General features: G+C 34.2%; 1 protein-coding gene across 9 annotated transcripts in view; it reads right to left on the reverse strand.

Annotated features, from left to right (window-relative positions):
- Positions 1–19,601, reverse strand: part of SEMA6A (semaphorin 6A) — a 173,904-nt gene that overhangs the window by 18,910 nt on the left and 135,393 nt on the right. For 6 of the 9 annotated variants that reach the window (XM_039366996.1, XM_039366991.1, XM_039366992.1 and 3 more), the window contains 7 exons: positions 17,935–18,090; positions 16,167–16,343; positions 14,527–14,667; positions 14,328–14,408; positions 12,894–12,952; positions 8,182–8,202; positions 208–372 (listed from right to left, as the gene is read on the reverse strand). In XM_039366996.1, the coding sequence (XP_039222930.1) occupies positions 208–372; positions 8,182–8,202; positions 12,894–12,952; positions 14,328–14,408; positions 14,527–14,667; positions 16,167–16,343; positions 17,935–18,090 (800 nt within the window). The remainder of the gene's footprint in view (positions 1–207; positions 373–8,181; positions 8,203–12,893; positions 12,953–14,327; positions 14,409–14,526; positions 14,668–16,166; positions 16,344–17,934; positions 18,091–19,601) is intronic. The other 3 variants (XM_039366997.1, XM_039366998.1, XM_039366999.1) reach the window with 3 other exon arrangements.

Below are 19,601 nucleotides of genomic sequence, written 5' to 3' on the forward strand. Positions count from 1 at the left end.
GCTAGAATAAAATTTATTTTTAAATAAATAATTTTAAATTATTTTTTAAAAATGGTTCATTTTGATGTGTTTGTGTATGTGTGTGATATACTTTTAATAGCAGAAGAAGACTTTTACTTCATGGTACTGGGCAGTAGCTGGAAGCAGTTACACTGAAGTCAATCCCCGCCCTTGCTCCCACAGGAAGAATGATTTCCAAGGCCTTACCCTTTTTCTCTTGGTGATTATGGGACGAAACAGCCACATATGGATTGGTATTCTCAGATGAGCCAATGTGATCCTTCCAATTTAGTACGTGCCCTCCAGCATCATAACCCTGTTGGGCTGGAGAATCTGAAGTAGACATGCTGGGAAGTAGCGAACTGGAGTGTCCTGTTTGCACCATAAATACAGTTAAGGATAGTGAGAACAAGCAGTTTGGTAGCAAGCAACATTTCTAAAGGTATTTGTATAGCCAGATCAAGGAAGGAATGTGCACTCTTGTAAATCAAAACTCTGCTCTCAGGACAACATCTGACAGAAAAACAAACAAACAAACAAATAAATAAACTGGGCCATCGTCTTTTGCAGAAGATTTTCAACTTAAATAAAGGACTACATAAAAATTGGCCGTTCTGGTTCCACTTATGCTTGGTTTGGCATAAATAGTACAATTTATATATTTGATTTATATCCTGTCTTGCCATGCTATCAGATGATAAAGTAGAATTGAAAAAAAATATTTATTTTTAAATATATAAATAATATGATTAAGAAAGCGACTGACTCTACACAATTCCGGGTGGCTTATCTTTTTAAAATCAGGAAACAATAAAATAAGAATGCAGGCCACCAATTCCCCAAAGGAAACTGTACATAACAGACCAAAAAAAAAAAAAAAAAAAAAAATCCACAGTGGCTCACTAATCACTGGGAGAACAGCCAAGGGGGGAGCCATGTGGCTCTCTAAGAGGATTCTATTGCACAGATTTAAGTAAAAAAAAAAAAAAAAAGCTTGAGCTGTATCTTTTAAACAATAAAAGAGGCCTCGTATGGTTCTTTCTAAAAAGTAGGTTCTAGAGCTGTTGCAGCCCATCATAGAAAATGCCTTCAAATGAAATGTGGTGGAGGATTAAGCCAAACAATCTCACGAAATACAAGTTGAGAATAAAGATCCAATCAATGTAGCCAGATTCTACTTAAAAGTGACTTATCCTCAAAAAACAACAAAAGCCAGCAGAAGGTCTTATGAATTGGGAGCACCCATCTCCTTTTGCCACCTATCCTCCACCCACTGGAAATCAAGTGCTGCAGTTGGTATTGTAATCGATACATAACAACATTTTCAAAGTTGAGAGATTTGCATCAACTGGAATAAAACATTACAATGAAAGGTAGACAATGAGATTTTATTTTGCAGATGAGACAAACATAGAATACAGTACTGGACATAAAGACTACTTGAAATTTCTGGACTGAATAATGATTCTTTTTCACATCCAGTGCAAAACTCATTTAGCTAATGTGCATTCTTGGTCTTAATCTCAGTAATACGAAGTGATATGGCTTGCTTTGGGATGATCAGGCCCTACATCTGTTATGGGAAGTCCAGTGGACTAAATAATACTGAGTAGAGAGGAGCAAAGGAGCAAAGCTATACTGTAGGTAACTTAAGGACAAAGGGGGAGGATGTCAAACAAACCAGCAGGATTTGTAAAGTTATCAGTCAGGTTCTTTATAGTTTCCAAAAATCTTTAGGATAAAGCTGGTACTAACTGAAGCCCAAAATATCTGAAGCACCAGACTGCTTATCCCTGCTTTACAGAACTGATATTAATGCTTCTCATACAATTCATATAAGGTTTTTTTTTTACAATTAAAGAACTCTTGCCATTCCTGATGTCTGAACTAGATAAAGGAAATCAAGTCAGATTCAAAGAGTTTCTTTTTGGCTACAGTCATAAGGAACAAAACTTAAACCCTGATATAATGGGTTTATAATTGTTTTTCACCTGGAAATCACATCGACAAGAGCACTACATTATTCTATATCACTAAGTCTAATTTCTGAGTCTAGTTTCATCAGCTCGCCATTAATACTGGTCTCAGAACTGATATAATTGGACTTTACAGAATATTAAACTATTATATAACTATAAAAATTATAATTTTTTAAATATAAAAATGGGGAGCTACAGAAAATAAACTTCATATTATTTATCTACAAGTCATTTGGAAACATAATTCAAAGATAATTGCAAAGGAGGAACTGAATCTTGGCTTCAGGCCTTAGTTACTATTTAAAAAAAAACGTGACTTCTATGTAAGTGGGATTACTGCAACTAATATCCTTAAAATTGAACCTCATAGAGATCCTTTCAGAGGGGGGAGTATAGGTTGCATGTGACCAAACATCTCTCAAGATTGCCTACAAATACAGAAGGAATGTTGTTTTGATATCAGAGTGATTAAAAAAGGGTCCTTATGCTGAATACCAGTTTCATGTTCATCCCATAAAATGTTGTGGGTTTTTCACTCAGCCTTCTCTGAACTGATTCTGTGAAGTCCTAACATTTGTTTACATCTTATTTATCTTTAAAAGGGATGTGGTTCTCAGCACAAGAAAGCAATTGTTTCCAAAATAATTAGAAATGCATGTGGCTCTTGACAAATAGTATTTATAGTTTATATCTAGTTTTGATATTCATTTTGCTCTACATTCAATATAGAAGTCTTCAGTTAGCCAAGATCTATGGATGATTTTATGTTTAATCTGTTCATATAGTTAATGTGATAATCTAGAGGAAATATTTCCTTCTGAGACAAACCATGTGCTTCAGCTTTATGCAGAATTCAGTGATAATGGAAAACTATAACTATATAAAGGAAGTAATGGATACCAGATGGTAGCAGAACTAGAAAGAGCTGCATAGAAATAAGGTTTTCCCTCTGTTATTAATACATTAGGGCCTATGTGGAAAATTATAATACCTAAGAAATCTTGGCAAATGTTAGAGTCCAAGTAAACAAACAAGGATTTTCATTTCCAATCTGGAAAGTTGCCAGGGAGATTTGGTTATTAATAGGTAAGTGATTATAGTTTTATCCTGAATCACACAAGAAACAGACACTGTGAAATAATCCAATTTAGAAATAGTGTGGAATGTTTTACTGGACTGCTTGGGTTAGATAAAGGATTTCTAATGGTTGCTTTAAACTTTGAGAGACTTCATATTGAATATGACTTACCTACAATATTCACTTGGCAACAGATGCAATTGAAACATTGTAAACTTTTTGATTAACTGGTATAATCTGGGTGGTTTAAGACACTTCAAGCTACCTGCAGTTATAGGATGCTTAAGACAAACAGAGTTTGAATGGTAACTAACAATTTAATTTTATAAAGAATTTAAAAAGTAAAATGAAAGTTAATAGTTATATATCTCAGTGGTAGAATGAAAAATTAAAATACCCAATTTTGGAGAATCAGTTGGTGCAGGTGTGAAGAAATATGAGATATACTTTTTCTGATTTAAAAATGAGAGTAATTTATTAGAAAATATTTCATATTTACTGGAGGCCCTCAAAGAATATTTTGGGCATTCGGTCTCTAAAAGGTTTGCCATCACTGGCCTAGATTTACTGATAAACATAAGGATTAAATCCAAAACTCCCCTTGGCAGTTTTTTTAACTGGCCACCATTGATCTGGCTTTGCATTAGCAAGCTATTTCTTTTGGCTCATCCTTGGGTTAACACAAAACTGCGATATTCATTATTTATATGCATTTCTATGTAGCACATAAGAAAATACTTATTGCCAAGTCAGATCACAATTCACTGAGCAAAATACTGATAACAGAAACAACTTTTTAAAGGATTTTAAACAAATATATTGAGTCCTTAAATGGTTTAACATATGTTTGGCTACTGATTTATACTTTTACATCTTTTATGATACAGTTACATTGTGTAAATTTCAGGCTATAAAATATACAGGTAATCCTTGACTTACGACTACAACTGAGCCCAAAATTTCAGTTGCTAAGCAAGACATTGATTAAGTTAGTTTTGCCCCATTGTACAACTTTGCTTGCTGCAGTTAAGAAAATTATTGCAATTGTTAAGTTAGCAACACAGTTGTTAAGTGAATCTGGCTTCCCCACTGACTTTGCTTGTCAGAAAGTTACCAAATATGATCACATGACCCCAGGACACCTGCAACTGTCATAAATATGAACCAGTTCCCAAACAGCTAAATTTTGATCACGTGATGAGAACGCTACAATAGTGTAAGTCTGAAAAAGGTCATAAGTCACTGTTTTCAGTGCCGCTGTAACTTTGATCACGAAATGAATTGTTGTATGCAATAGTGGCGAGTATCTGTAGCTTGGGTGTAGGATGAAAGTGAAGGTTCGTTCGCAGAGCTTGTGGGTTGGTTTCCAAATGTTTCATTACCAGGCTAGGTAACATCTTCAGCAGAGTTCAGGGGATGTCAGTGTTCTTCCTCACACAGAAGAACACTTATATCCCCTGAACTCTGCTGAAGATGTTACTTAGCCTGGTAACGAAACATTCAGAAACCAACCCACAAGTTTGGAGAACAAACTTTCATTCTCAAACTGTTGTATGTTGAGGACTACCTGTAATCCCTCTGTAGCATAGAATTATTACTTGCAACTTTCAAGATGTAGCTTGAAAGGTGTCCATGGAGTCCTTTTTACTGTTTGTTAGTTATTTGTGGAATACAACAATACAATTTATATAGTTCAGTAGTACAGTAGTATACAAAAGAGAAATTAGATTTTGTTAGAGCACTGAAAGGTAAGGATTTGGAAAATTTATGAGAAGGTAGTTAGTATATGTTGCAAGATGGCAGATATTCAGGTGCCCAATGCATTATTTTGTTAAGTGACTACAGCAACTAAAGGAACTAAATAAGTTAAATTATTGGTGCAGAGGTAGGGAAGATGTAAATGTATCATGAAGGCTTGGTTCACTAAAACTGATGAAGATAAGAACAAAGTCTTAAAGGAAAAAAAGCCTTTTGTATCCTTCAGTTCATATGCACATGCAGTTGGCTTCTTAACAAAAGAGGTACTGTATTTTGCTCAGCTAGCACAGTTTGGACGTGGGAAATCATTATGCAGAAAAGGTCAAATGTGCAGCTTTTTTACTTGTAGCAAAGTTTTATAAATATAAAAAAACTACTGGAGTTTGATCTTCCAGTGGAGAGGCCAAAATGAGATTTAATGAGCAGGGAAGTGACTATAGCGAGCAAAGATATCTATGTGTTGGGCATTTGGAAATATGCTAAATAAGATTTATGTGAATGTTTACTCAAACAGACATAATTTCTTTATTACTTAAATAATTTTTTGCTTTTACATGGTTGAAATAGAAAAAAGTATTTACAAACAAAACAATTGCATGTTGGATATCATAAATGGATTTATCTTATGAAGGGAAATAAGCTAACTGAATTTAGTGATATTTACTTCTTCTAGCTGTATTATTACACTATAGGATGACTGCCAATATTGTGATATTGTGCATTATTATACAAGAAAAGAGCTTGAAAAATTAAAAAAATATTTTTACTTAAAAATAGTTCTGAATGAATGCTGTAAGAGATGGGAAAAAGTTGTTTTAAGGATTGGGATCAATTCAACTCATTAAAGCATCCATGCCTTTTTTCAGGCTTACATTGAAACCTGGAAAAAAATGTATCTGCTTTGATTATAGGTGCTAATCTTAAGTGACAAAGCAATTTTTCCAAAGTGGTTTTGAAATGTGTGCAACTATAATAATTTTAATTTTGGCAAGTGATCAGAATGGTGGTTGAAATTTCATCTGCTGCCAACAGTTCAATGGCCAAAATTAAAAAACACATTGTCTTTCTTGACTGAGGTGTTTCCTCTCTTGTTTTGGGATCATAGTTGTATTTTTTCTTTTATGCAATCATCTGCTAAGAATTATTTGATGCCATATCTATTCAGCTAGCCTTGGGGAAGTTGCAATGCCATATGAGAATAGCTGTATTGTCTGCTCCTCCCTAAAATTAATTGTTTCAGTTATATATTTGTTTCAGAATTTGGAAAAAAATTGACAAAATACTTTTTTTCTGGCCAGAATTTTTAGTAAAAACCTGTTTACAAAATCCCACAGTGTAGGAAGAGATGCTAGATTCAACTGAATGCATACTATGAATTTTGTGGCAATAAACTACAGACAGTAACTCCAAATGATATGAATTTGTTATTTGGGAAGAAATATTTATATAATGTTTACTAAAAATATGAATTATTATGCATAATATGTTAGTTAAAAAGTACAGTTCTAAGGGGAAAGTTGCAAACACTGGAAATTTTTAAGAAGAAACTGGACAGCCATTTGTCCAAAATGGTATAGGGTTTCCTGCCTGAGCAGGGGGTTGGACTAGATGACCTCCAAGGTCCTTTCCAACTTTATCATTATTATTAAGAATTACTCTTACTCCTCCCCCCTTCACTTCCCATGTTTTTGTCCTAAACATATGCTTTTGTGGTCTGGGAGACATCCTGGATGTATACTGATTTTTTGAAGATTGTTCTCTTCAAAAGTTGGGACTTCTAATTAAATATGTTGAATAAATGAATAATGTAACTGCATGTTGTGTTGTCTATGTCCTCCAAATTGTCCTTTTAATTGAATTACACTAACTTGATTTGGTTCTATCCACTTAGTTCTATTACCTTTGCTGCTTGTCTATGGTTCATCCAGATATTTCCAACCTGGATGTTGTAACATATCTCCCCACTTTCGGGTGACTTTGAGTCACTGTTGACTCCTGGAAACTACCTGGACTAGGCATTTTTGGAAGTGGTTTGCCACTGCCTTCTTCCCAGGGCTGAGATGAACTGAATAGCCCAAGGTCAGCCAGCTAGCTTTGTTCCTAAGGCAGGAATAAAACTCAGTCTCCTGGTTTCTAGTCTGGTGCCTTAACTACTACACCAAACTGGCTGTCATTGTAGCCCTAGTACTAGTCAAACAAACAGCTTTTATAAATGGCTACCTTATTTGTGTACTGTGTACGATAAACCTTTTGGGTACAAGCAGTTTAAAAGCAAAATGTCATAACTGAACTGCTGTTTATCCAAACTATACAAGACTCAAACTGTTCTTCTTTTCAACATTCAGTATTCTCTTAATGCTGCTGTTTGTTTGAGCATACAATGTAGACAAATATATTCATAATAATACATTGACCAACCAGTACCTAGGAATAATTATATTTCAAAATTCTTCAAGTGTCGGCTGTATTGCTAGGCCTAGGGATTCCGTGTGGCTGGAGACCTGCTCAGATGACTCCATTGTTGAGGTGGCTATTTTTACCCTCCCTCTCCTGTGGTTTGTATTTTCACTTTTATGATATTTATTAATAAGGATTTTGTTTTGTGTATGATTCTTATTGATTTTTATTCACCACACCGAGATACCTTGATTGAGATAGGAAGCTCTAGTAATTTGATAATTAATTAATTAATTAAATAAATATATGTCATGTATTTTAATATTCATTCCTTGTATACAAATCCTTTTTTATTTTGCCTTTTCTATCCCGTACAAAGGATTCTGGACCAACATCACAAAATATTTTGATTCGGTTCCATAAATTGTAATACTTTTAACTGTATCAAAGTATCAATTCTGACCCGTTTGAATGCTGAAAAATATTGTATTTCTAATCCCTAGGTCTTGCTCTGGAGAATAAAGCTGCCACTCTTTTAGAGATTGAATTAAAAAAAAATTGGGGGTGGGGGGTGGGGAGGGTTTCCAAACATTTGAATTTCTAAGATACGTGGCTTGAATTTACAGTAAGTTCAGTGGAAGATTTCCAATTGGGAAATGGCTAATATAATTTAATAATTCAAGGGTTAATGGAATTTTGTATCAGTTTAGTGAACTAGGCCACAAAATGGAAATGATAATATCTGCTGTAGGATCAAAACTAATATAATGACAAGGAACTGAACAAAGATTATTTGAAAAATGCATAAACTGACCATACACTGTAGTGTAAGACATTATATGGTCTATGAAAAAAAATTGCACAATGTTAAAAAATATGGAAATATTGGACAAGTTTATAAACATGATTCATTTGAAACTGATCTGCACAGACAGGTATTCATACAAAATTATTAGGGAATTTCCTTACCATTCAGTGCTACGAACGAATCTGAAAAAAGAAAAAGGAGAGGGGAGGAAAAGGAAAAGGAGGGGGAGGGAAAGGGAAAGAATTATTTTGAATATCATTACATTCTCTTTCCACAGGTACTAATTTACATACATCCTTGCTACTGTTTGGTGATCTTTTGACAACATCCAGTCCTGAAATCAGCCTATCAGAATGGATTTTGTCATAACTTTTAAAAATATTGTTTACTGTACTTAAAAAAAAAAAGCTGGAGGGGAGGTAGTTTTTAAAGAGAAGCATAAGGATCCTGAATTAAGCAATGGATCCTGCATTTGAGGAGAACTTCTATTTGACTGCAGACAGCGGGAAAATCATTACTACTCCTCAATCTCAGACAGAAATTCCTTAGGAAGATTAGAATCAGTGCCTTATATATGTTATACACTTCTTCTTGGATCAGTACCTAAAAGTTTTCTTCCATAATGTATCTTCTTATTTTATAAAGAGATCATTAAAATGCTAGCTTCGATGGGATTCTGTACTGAGGATTGTTACTCTTAAGTTTACACATTTCTGTTTTAACATTTCAATATTAAAATATTGAAATTATCCATTTTACCACAATTGCTGTATCTACAACATTCCCTTGGCATGATCAAAGTTAATTTTATGAGAAACAGCACCTGCAATGTAGCAGATCATCTAAATATAAAGGAATGCTTGTACATTAGATGGGCCATTTAGGCCTTCAAAACAAACATACTGCTTTTGCAGTCCTAATTACTGTAAATCATATAGTGTAATTCTGTAGCACCTAAAACTGAGATATCTCTCAACCCCAGCAAAGAGAATTCTATTCTCAGATATTCCTTCTGTTCTGTGAGCTTTCAAAGGGCTGATGTTCCAAGAATATGCACTTTCCAATCAAGGCAGAAATACATATCAGATTGAGTTCCAATAAAAGAGAAAAAAAAATAAAGGATAGGCAGAATAGAAAAACAATATATGCTGTAGTGATTAAAGATTTAAAAATCTTTAAGTGTAAGTGTAAGCCTTGAAAACCAGAACTAATTGTGAACCACAAGCAGCGTTTTTCATTGAGTAAGCTGTGTTAAGTATACTATATTTATAATAGACTAACTTCTGGCTTTTATAAAACAGATATAAATACTGACAATATGTATTATAATTCATATATTAATTTCAGAGCCTCAAATACTTGAACAAATCAAGAAGTGCATATATATTTAAAGATAACAAACTTGAGCCTGGTGATTGAGGATGGTAAAAAGAATCAAGATGGCAGCTGTAACCATGGTATCTAAACCCCACTCTTTTTATGTATGTTGTAATGTAAATAAAAAGTGATGAGGTGATGAGGCTTGCACAGATGTGGCCATTATTTTGATATTTTTGATGCAACATTACTGAGCTCAAGCCTTATTTAAAGACCTCTCATGGATTTCAGAATCAATTTGATCAATCTGTGGGTTTAAAGTGCTTAGGATTTGAATGAAAGATTTGAGTCGCTAAGTAAATTTCTCCAAATCTTCATAGATTGGATGCTTGTTTGGAGTCAGACTAGATATATGCCAAATATATAATGAATCATTTTTTTCTCTGTAGAGTCACACATTATGTATCTTTTTTCATTTTAATTAATTAAAATAAGAAAAATATTTAAAATGATATCACAATGTATCTTGAATTATCCTTAACTGCTGCTAAAGGAATTAAAATTTGGCTGGTTTATGAAGAGGCTTGGCATAGAAGCAATAATTTAAAAGACTTTTGGCATCTAAATGTTTCTTTTGAGGTTAACGCCAATAGACCAATTTTAAGGAGGAGTTAATTTCTTCAATGCCGTTAATGAGTTTTGAATGTTAAATGCTGCTCTCCTTTTTAAAAAAAAAATCTCAAGGGTATTTTATAATCAGTTTATGTTAACTGCATTTTCTTATTCTGCAACAAGATTACTGTGATCTTTTTGTGGCCTTTTAAGAAGCAGGATATTTTCAAGGGAGGTTAAAGATAGCAGAATAAAGGAAAAATTCATATTTAGAATCCTGTAAAACTGGAATAGTGAAAAGGCAGAAAGTGAAAGTACCAAGGAATCACATAATCTCTGATCTCAGTTTACCTCTTACTTAACATTCAACAGACTTTCTGACTTTGATAGTACCATCCAGACGGTTTGAATGACAACTTTGAGAATTTATCGCATAACATTGATCATACTGACTTGATTTCTTGAATTCCTTCTATGAAAGGCACTAAGATGGAGAAGTGTATGTTTTTTTTAAGTATTTAATTAATCTCAGAGAATGCTTATGATTAGTCACAGTTGTGCTTTTCTTCTTTTTTTTTTACAAAAATCAATTTTATTTTTTTGTAAACAGAACATCTGACCTTCTCAGACATGTACATTAGAAAACATAACATATATGCTTTAATCTTGTTATAAAGTCTACCTATACATGTATTAGAGGTGTGTAAATTTCAAACTTCAACTCAAGACAGATGTTCTGACCTAATTAGAAGCATTCTAAATACTCTGCCAATCTGAACTGAAGTGTTCCCACCTTGAATTGTTCTCATCTTCATTTAGAGTAAAAACGAGCAAGAAACAACAGACAAATAACTTAAGGTTATTTGGAAGTTAGTATATTTTCGCTAAAACTGAAACAGTACTATAACACTTCTAGTAAAGTTTTATTAACTTGTTTAGAAGGGATGCATTTAAAATGCATTATAAATCTCTATTTACAAACTGTTTCAAAGATGTTCTTAAGAGAAATGAAGCAGCATCACATAAATTGAATTCACTTTGGAATCCAATTCTCATTTTCCATCCTTTGTACTCTAAATGTATTCCTTCAGGTGAAGATCACTGTTCTATCATTAATCTTAAGCAAACAACAGATTCTTAATATAGTTGCTATTTTTGTGCCTATTTTCTTTTCACCCATATTTAACCCTATTCACTTAAATATAAACCTTGGCTCACCCTCCAACTCATTCTTCCAATTCACCAAGCCTAACTGGTATGCTATTTTTCTGTGCAGTGAATGCAAAAATCAATGTAACCGCAAACACAGAAAAAGCATTGAACTCATCTCAAAATATTAAAATTACAATATAAGATAAACAGAGCTAATGTAAAAATGTACATAAAGAGAACGGCATACTAATTTTTTCCAAGCAGAAATATAATCCAAGTCAAAATAAATCACTTATTTGTTTAAAGTAGCATTAAACAAATGTACATTTGCATTAAACATCTGTAGCTGGAATCTAACTCTGAATACATGTTTATTTCACCTTCACAGGGCTGAACCAGAATGATTAGAAGTGAACAATTCTGGCAGGAAAGGGGACTTTTTAGAATATGCAAAAAACCTCCTCCCCCCAGACATCTGTAGCTCCAATTAGAGTCAGCTGTTTTTCTGCATGAAAATTTGTTGTATTAATACATAGCCAAAGAGGTTTAAGTCTAAGAGACCCAGGGACAAAGTGCCAACACTGACCCCCAACTATTTCCTATTTTAGGGCCACTTTTTAAAATAATAATAAGAGAAATAAAAACTATTATTTTAATATTATTTTTCTTCTTTTGATGTATCAAGATTGAATGACATATAGATGTCCTTTGATTTTCCTCCAATAATCTGAAACACTTGGTGTAAGGAAGCTAACAGTTGCCAGAGAATGGTAACTTCATGCTTGACTGCTTTCTCCTGCAAAAATATAGAACTGTGCTCTTTTTCACAGACAGTAATTAAGACTGATTTAATAAGAATTCTAGAGAAGACAAAATAGTGGAGCAAAGAGGATGGCAATGATCATTTAAGATGATTATGATAATAATTAGAACAACAACATTGGTAACAACAGTAATGTGGAATCAAGAGCAAATGCCAGAATCTCCAGTCTTCTTAGGCTACAATAATTGTCAAAGTGAGCCTGGTGAAGTCTTTGACTTACGACAGAAAACCTTTGCACTACAAGTATTTACAAATCATTTTGCATAAAATATCATAACCCCCTCCCCAAATAATAATTTTAAAAGTGGCCAAAATATCATGAGACTCCAAATAAGAACATAAAGATCTTAGTATATTTGATTGTCATTGTTATTGCTGTTGTAATCATCCTCAGTATCAAAATCTGAAGGTCAGTAGATGAAATATAGGGTCATCATGGATGCCTAAATTGCTGTTTCATTGTTTAAGCTAAATCTGGTTGAATTTTGTGATTGTATTATTGTTGCCTTTGGCAACAATATTTCAAATTAAATAGTATTGAGGTATATCATAATCAAGTTTTGAAAGAGCTCACTGTCCCCTATGTCATAATCTGCATGTCAGGGATTCTGGTTTTACTCATACATAAAAAATGAAAGAATTGTGTCTGTTTGGTTAAATATGTGCTTTCCTTCCTGATGGCTTCACAACTCTGCTTTCTTGTTCAAACTTCAAAAGAAATCACCATTATTAATTCATGTTTGACATACAACTCAAGGGAAATTTTCTAATTATTCTTCAGAGCTAGTTTTTAATGACAGAATGACTGTCATTTGAACATATGGTAATGTACCTTGCACTGTTTCCATTGTTGCTATGATTTTTTAAATAAATTTCTGCCATTACTAATTCAGAGTTAGCAGCACTGAAACATTTATACAGTTTCTCTAATGTAAAATTAAAATAAATGAGTAAAATGCTTTTGCTTACTTTGGCAGTCACCTAAGCCATCAGTATTGCCATGTTCTATGTCCTGCTCAAAGGCCAATCTAAACAACAGAAAGAAATAGAGAATTAATGGACATATGTGTTCCATACACAGAATTCATAGAGATAACAAAACAAATAAAAAAGAAATTTATATTTTTAATAGTTGCACAAATGCAAGCACAAAATAATGCATTTTGCTTGACTTTTCAGTTATCTCTTTAAGAGAACATGTGTATATGAATATTTTTCTTTAAAAATATAAAATATAAACTTAAAAGTCCTGATCGACTTTCAACTCCTTCTCAAGCAACAGATGGAAGCTGTGGCCAGGAAGTCATTTACCATGCTTTGGCTGATTCACCAGTTGCAACTCCATATGGACCACTCATGGTTTGGTCATCAATTAATTAAACTATTGCTGGACATGCTGATGTGATCTTTGAAAACAACTGGTGCAAATTGGGGCAGACAGATTACTGGTAAAATAATTCACCCATCAAGAATAACTCCATTATATTCTTTATGGCTCCCCATGTAAACTTCTCCAAATAGCATACAAATAATAAGCATGATAGAGTTAGGGTTACGGTTAAACTTTATGCTGTTATAATTACTTGGCAAACTTGCTAAAACCTTGGCAAACTTGAACACAGCAACACTTATTTTCTAAAATCAGAGGGCATCCAAGGGTCATGCTCCGAAGAAGAAGACAGAAAATGTTCAAGACTAGCAGGTCAGTATTAGTCTTGAGCTGGAAAAAATGGGAACAATCTGATCTGTCTCGAGAGGATCTTTTAAGCTAGATGAAAAGAACCAAGCACCAAGTCAGTCCTAGATCAATCCTGTGTTGAGTTAACACAGTGTTAGTTTCTTTACGACAATGCAATAGTAATAGCACTTAGTTTTATATTGCCTTTCACAGTGCTTTACAGCCCTCTCTAACCGGTTTACAGAGTCGGCATATCGCCCCCAATAATCTGGGTCCTTATTTTACTGACCCCCCCCCCCCCCGAAGGATGGAAAGCTGAGTCAACCTTGAGTCAGTGAGAATTGGTCAGCAGAATTTGCCTGCAATACCGCATTCTAACCACTGCACAGCTCTTTGATGAAGATGTAATAGAAACTTTATAATTCTTATCTCAATTTAGAATGTGGCTTGTTTTTGGGAGTGTTTTTGCTTAAAAGAAACAGAATTTATTGAATCTAAAGCATTGCACAGTCCTAATATTTATGTATCTTCATCCTTAATCAGAGAGAAGTCCACCTGAAATACCACTCTGGAAACAGAGGCAATAAGAAGCATGCAATCAAGTCACTTCCTTTTTTTTGTCATGCATGTTTTTGTCTATAGTTTTCAGTGAAGCTCCTAACTAAAATATTGCTCAGTATTATAACTGAAATAAATACATTCTCCCATATCCAACACAAACTTACGTTGCTCCAGGTAGAAGCTGCATGCATGCTCCACTTTCTTTCATCCATCCACAGTATGGGTCCCTAGAAGCTATGCAGGCCCTTAACAGAGGAAACGTGTACAAATCATTCTATAAATACTTTGTTATTATTACTTTTATGTCAGTATCAACATGTCAGTGTATGTCCTGCAGAGGAAGTGATACTGAGGAATACGTACTTTTTGCATTTGCCATGACGCTCACACCTTCCCAGAGGAACTCTTATCAAACAGTTTGAAAATGCTACATAGAGGGCACGGCTTTGCTTGTCCAGTTGCATGCCCATAATTCTCTTGTCCTCCACCCCATCATAGCTGCACCTAATTTGGATGAATAATAATTTCCATCAGTCTTGAAAACTTTGATTATAAAACAAATATAAAATAGAATAGGTGCATACACATATCTCACTTAGAGTAATATATTGGGATGATCTAATTTAAATCCTTTATTATATGATTTGATGGAGTGCACCAAAGAGATGTAAGTTGCTGGAGAGTCACAGGTATGATTTTTTCTTTCTGGTATGGTTTGAGACAACCAACGGAAGAAGGTGCTGGAGAAAGGATGGGAGGAAAGGATCTATTCCTCATCTTTTGCTCTAAAACCATCATATGATTGAGCCATATTTTGAAGAATATCCTAACTCGTAGCTGTCATAAACTGAGAAAGTGAATAGCCTTGGTTTTCATTTTTTTACATGGAAAGTAAGCCTTTACGAACCATTTTGGCATCAGTAAACGAGCAAAAATATATAGTTTTATGCTTGGCCAAAATGTCTTCACCCTCATTCTAAGACGTCGTACCCCCACATCTTTACACACAAACACATTCTGCCTTTCATGTGAGGCATTCAACTAGAATATATTATATATATTTAAAATAAAAAATAAAAGTATTTAATTAATTTTAAAAAAAATGGAAGTGGAGACAGCAAGTGATTGTTGAAAAATTGTATTGATGCAGTTACAATTGGAGTGAAGTTCAAACAAAATCTGAAATAATTTTCTCAGGGATGAGAAAGAGTCTTCTTTGAATGTCTCACATTCTATTATTTGCATTTTATCTATATACCGTGTTTTCCCAAAAGTAAGACCCATTCCAAAAATAAGCCCTAGCTTGATTTTTGGGGGTGGGCCTAATATAAGCCCTACCCTCAAAATAAACCCTAGTTGGGGACAAGATGCACACCTAAAAATCAAGCTGGGGCAGGGAAGGGGAGTGGACCTACCCCACATGCCCCGCACCCGCTTATCATTGCAGCCAGGACTCCCATGAATCGACACTTGCCTCAACGGCCTACTTCTGCGGCCAAAGGAAATGCCTATATATCTGAGAATGGAGCTCTGGCCTGCATTTCCAGAAAGGCCTCTGATGGCTAAATGCAGGCTGGGGAGCGCACGACACGTGTCAATTTGGGGCCCCATTCTCAGCTGAGAGATATTTCCTTCGGCTGCAGAATTGGGCCAGCTGGGCGAGGCTGTCAGTGCTGCTGCCACAAGGTAAGACCATGGAAAAGACACCCCCTGAAAATAAGACCTGGTACCTCTTTTGGAGGGGAAAAAAATAAGACGGTCCTATTTTCAGGGAAACACGGTAACTGTATATAATCCTGTCTGTAGTATAATTATTTACTGGGAAGTATTGGTTTTAACCTTTTTTCATAAATCTATAGCAATATAAAAGAGAATCCTTTATTTAAAAATAAAAAATAATTGCGCTAGGGATTCTCCCCAATCAGGAAAAAAGCAATAGATAGGAATTCAGAACTAATTTGTTGCTAAATAATGTAATAAAAGAAAGAAGCATTGATACACACTTTTCAGAGTTGTAAATGCTCATCTCCTCCAGGAAAAGGCTGTCATTTAGAAAACCACTGTTCCCTGTCCTGACTAAGAACTTCAAAATAATTCCTTTCTCTGATCCAAGAAAAACCACAGTATGGTTCTGATTCGGGCCAGCAGCATTATCTACAGCAATTTTCGTCAAGCGGTATCTGGAATGACAGCATTATAGTTTTAATCATTACAATAGTCTCTTTTTAAAATCTGTTCAGATGTACCGTAAATGCCGGCGTATAAGACGACTTCTGCGAGCGCTGAAATCGGCGCCAAAGACGGGGGTCATCTTATACGCCGAGTCGTCTTATACGCCGGAAATACTGGTAGTTTCCGGCGTATAAGACGACGTTCTAGGAATGCGGCCCGGCTATAAAGACGGTGTTGTCTTATACACCGGGTCGCCTTGTACGCCGGCATTTACGGTAATTCTGCACTTTCACAGAGTGAAAGTCTTTTCCCAGCATAAAATCAGGTTTAGCCTGGATCAAGATAAACCTACCACAAGATTGATTTATGTATCTATTCGCTGCTTTACAAAACATCTGAACAGTTGACAGATTATAACTTTCTCTCTTTCTGACAAAGGTGTTTTGGATCAGGCATGTGCACTTTCAATATATCAGTCAGCAGCTTCTTGAAGGAACAATGTGCAACACCTTTTTGAATCAAAATACTGCACAGCTGTATATAGAATACAGGACATGCATATGTACAAAGCTTGTGCTTTGCAATGTGAAAATAATGATTAACATATTTTATTGTTGTTGGATTCTTAATCAGAAAACCAGTTTTTTTCAAACTGTTTAAAACCCTTTCCCCACCCAGAGATCTTTAAATAAGTAAACACTCATATACATGTGAATGTGTATGAATATAGCAATGTATAAATCTACTTTTAAAATGAAGTTTACATATCAGCTGGTATATTTTCCAGACACCCAGTTTACAGATTCTGAAGGCTGTTGGTTTATATGATCTTGAAGGAGGAAAGTATTATTTCTTTTCTTATGCTGACACAGGACTATTTGGATGTTAACATTACCCTCTGAACATTTGTATAATTGTTGAAGCTTCCTTAACACATCCTGACAGACCTCAGTACATCCTGAAATTATCCCACAGAAATTTTATATCCGGCCAATGTTTCCTTCATCTACCTATTATTTTATTTAGAATTTTCAATTGGAGTCTTTTAAAATTATGATTCAAATGTAAACACAGAAGTTAGTAATTCCTTTGAGATATGGTTTGAAGGAAACCTGGTAAAAAAATTAGTAACATTCTTCTAGTCACTACAATTCTATAACAATTACCTCATGCCTATTCTAGTTCATAAAAACTTGAAATACGCCATAACTGACTACTTTAATCGCCCATCTATTTCAGCATTAGATTAGATAGTCAGTTCATTTTAGAGAGATTCTATTAAATCTCTTCAAAGGCTTTTAAATAATTTGATCATATCTATATACTTACTTCCTTTCCTTAAATACCCTGACTTTGGATTATTTTACAACAATATTTTAAATAATATTGTTCCCGGTGCTGATTTTGGGGAACAAGAACTGTCCTGTTTGTTTAATTATAATTTAATTATCATTTTTGCTTAATTATCAATTATCAGTTAAAGTCCTAGATTATTGAGAACCAGGACAGACATGCACGAGTTCTAAATTAGAGCGTAATTTCAAATTTGAAGATAGAACAGAACCCCTAGTGAAATAAATAGGAAGAAACGTTATTTACCTAACCATAGTACGGAGAAACCATGGCTTGTTCACAACTGATGGTACTGCTTCATCCATGAGAGAATGTGTTTTGATGAAATTTAGTGTGTCATCTGGAAATTCATTGGAGGATGTGTATTTTTCAAGTGAACTGGAGCCTGCACAGGAACCCGGTCTAAATCAAAAACAGGTTGGAAGGAAATATGATTATGTTGCTTCTTATTGCAAATATTCTAGACAAGCTGTTTTTATAAGCATCTGCTATTAGCTGAGAATATGCCAGAGGCTTTGTAGAAGAAACCAAACGATACATAAGGCTTCCAAATTGAAGCTCTCTTGTATTTCTCTTTGATCTAGTCTTTCCACGATCCTAACTCAGCATTCAGCAGTCACTTCCGTGAATATTACATTTAGGACTATTTAGTAAATATAAACATATTTAACAGAATATTAAATTTGTTAAGTTTATAATTTGTAAAGATGTGCTCATAGTGCATCCACCCACATGGTACGCCAACAAACACACAGTCTGGCAATGTTCTATTTATTTTTAAGGCATATTTCAAACGTAAATCTCTTAGAATTAAGAAAACTACGTTGAAAGCAGAAGAAAATTTTTACATTTTTCCCCTGGAAGTGTAATAATTAAATACACAGCTTGAAGGCTAAATGTAGTCAGCAGCAAAGAGCAAGCAACCTCTTTTCTGTGGTTCCCAAGAATATTTTATTTTTGTCAGTATGAAAACTTGAGCCTTGAAAGCATTAATATGTAGGGTTTATAATGGTAAGACACAGTGTCATCTATCTTGGATTACAGTAGAAATAGGCTCAGTTTATTCCTGGAATCTCCCCATATTTTATGGCAATTGGGCCAAAATAGTTATACGCTGGCAGCAAAAGAATCTGTTTTCTTTTGCGGACTATGCCCTCCCCTTGGTTCCTTTTTTTGTACTTTTTTTCTTGTTTGCGGTAATGCTGATTGTCCAGACTTTGAACTGAGGGGGTGGGGAAATCTCTGCAAATCAACATCAAGCTGAGTAACTACACGTACATGGGAATTAAATATAAAAACTCTATCTTCTTTGTAAATTATAAGTGTGATTGCGGTATTGGATTATAAAAGGTCTCTTCCATTACACAAACAAAGTGTATATGAGAAAACTGCAGAGGTTGTCATTAGAATCAGTGAAGGGTAAAACTGAAGTGACTAAAATATAAAAAAAAATCTAAAAAGAAAGAAGGTGAAACAAAAATGAGCAATTCTTTTCTGTAGGTTAAGATCAAAAGCAACAAATCAATACATTTGTTTATGTTTGTACTATAATGTTGCTTAGTTTCCTTTTTTTAATAATGAAACTTATTATATCAATTATAAACATATGATTAAAAATTAGAGAAAAAAAGAATCAACATCGTCTTAGCTGAGAATAACAATACAAATATATCATATTTGCAGACAATCCTTTCTATTGCTGGAGGAATTAACTTACTGCTTCTGCCTATGAATGAGGATGACTGAGAATAACCTACACTGAGGCACTGTCATTGTATGTCAAATTCTTACCTTGATATTTTTGTTAGGAAAATGTTGAGTTTTCCTTTTCTAAAAATAAATTATACAGATTGGTTGCTTGCTTACCATAATTTTCCTCACTTGCCTGACCAAATCCTTTATCAAGAATAAGA

The sequence above is a fragment of the Crotalus tigris genome, unplaced genomic scaffold (assembly GCF_016545835.1).
Source record: "Crotalus tigris isolate CLP2741 ecotype Arizona unplaced genomic scaffold, ASM1654583v1 scf7180000020518.712944, whole genome shotgun sequence".
Lineage (NCBI taxonomy): Eukaryota > Metazoa > Chordata > Lepidosauria > Squamata > Viperidae > Crotalus > Crotalus tigris.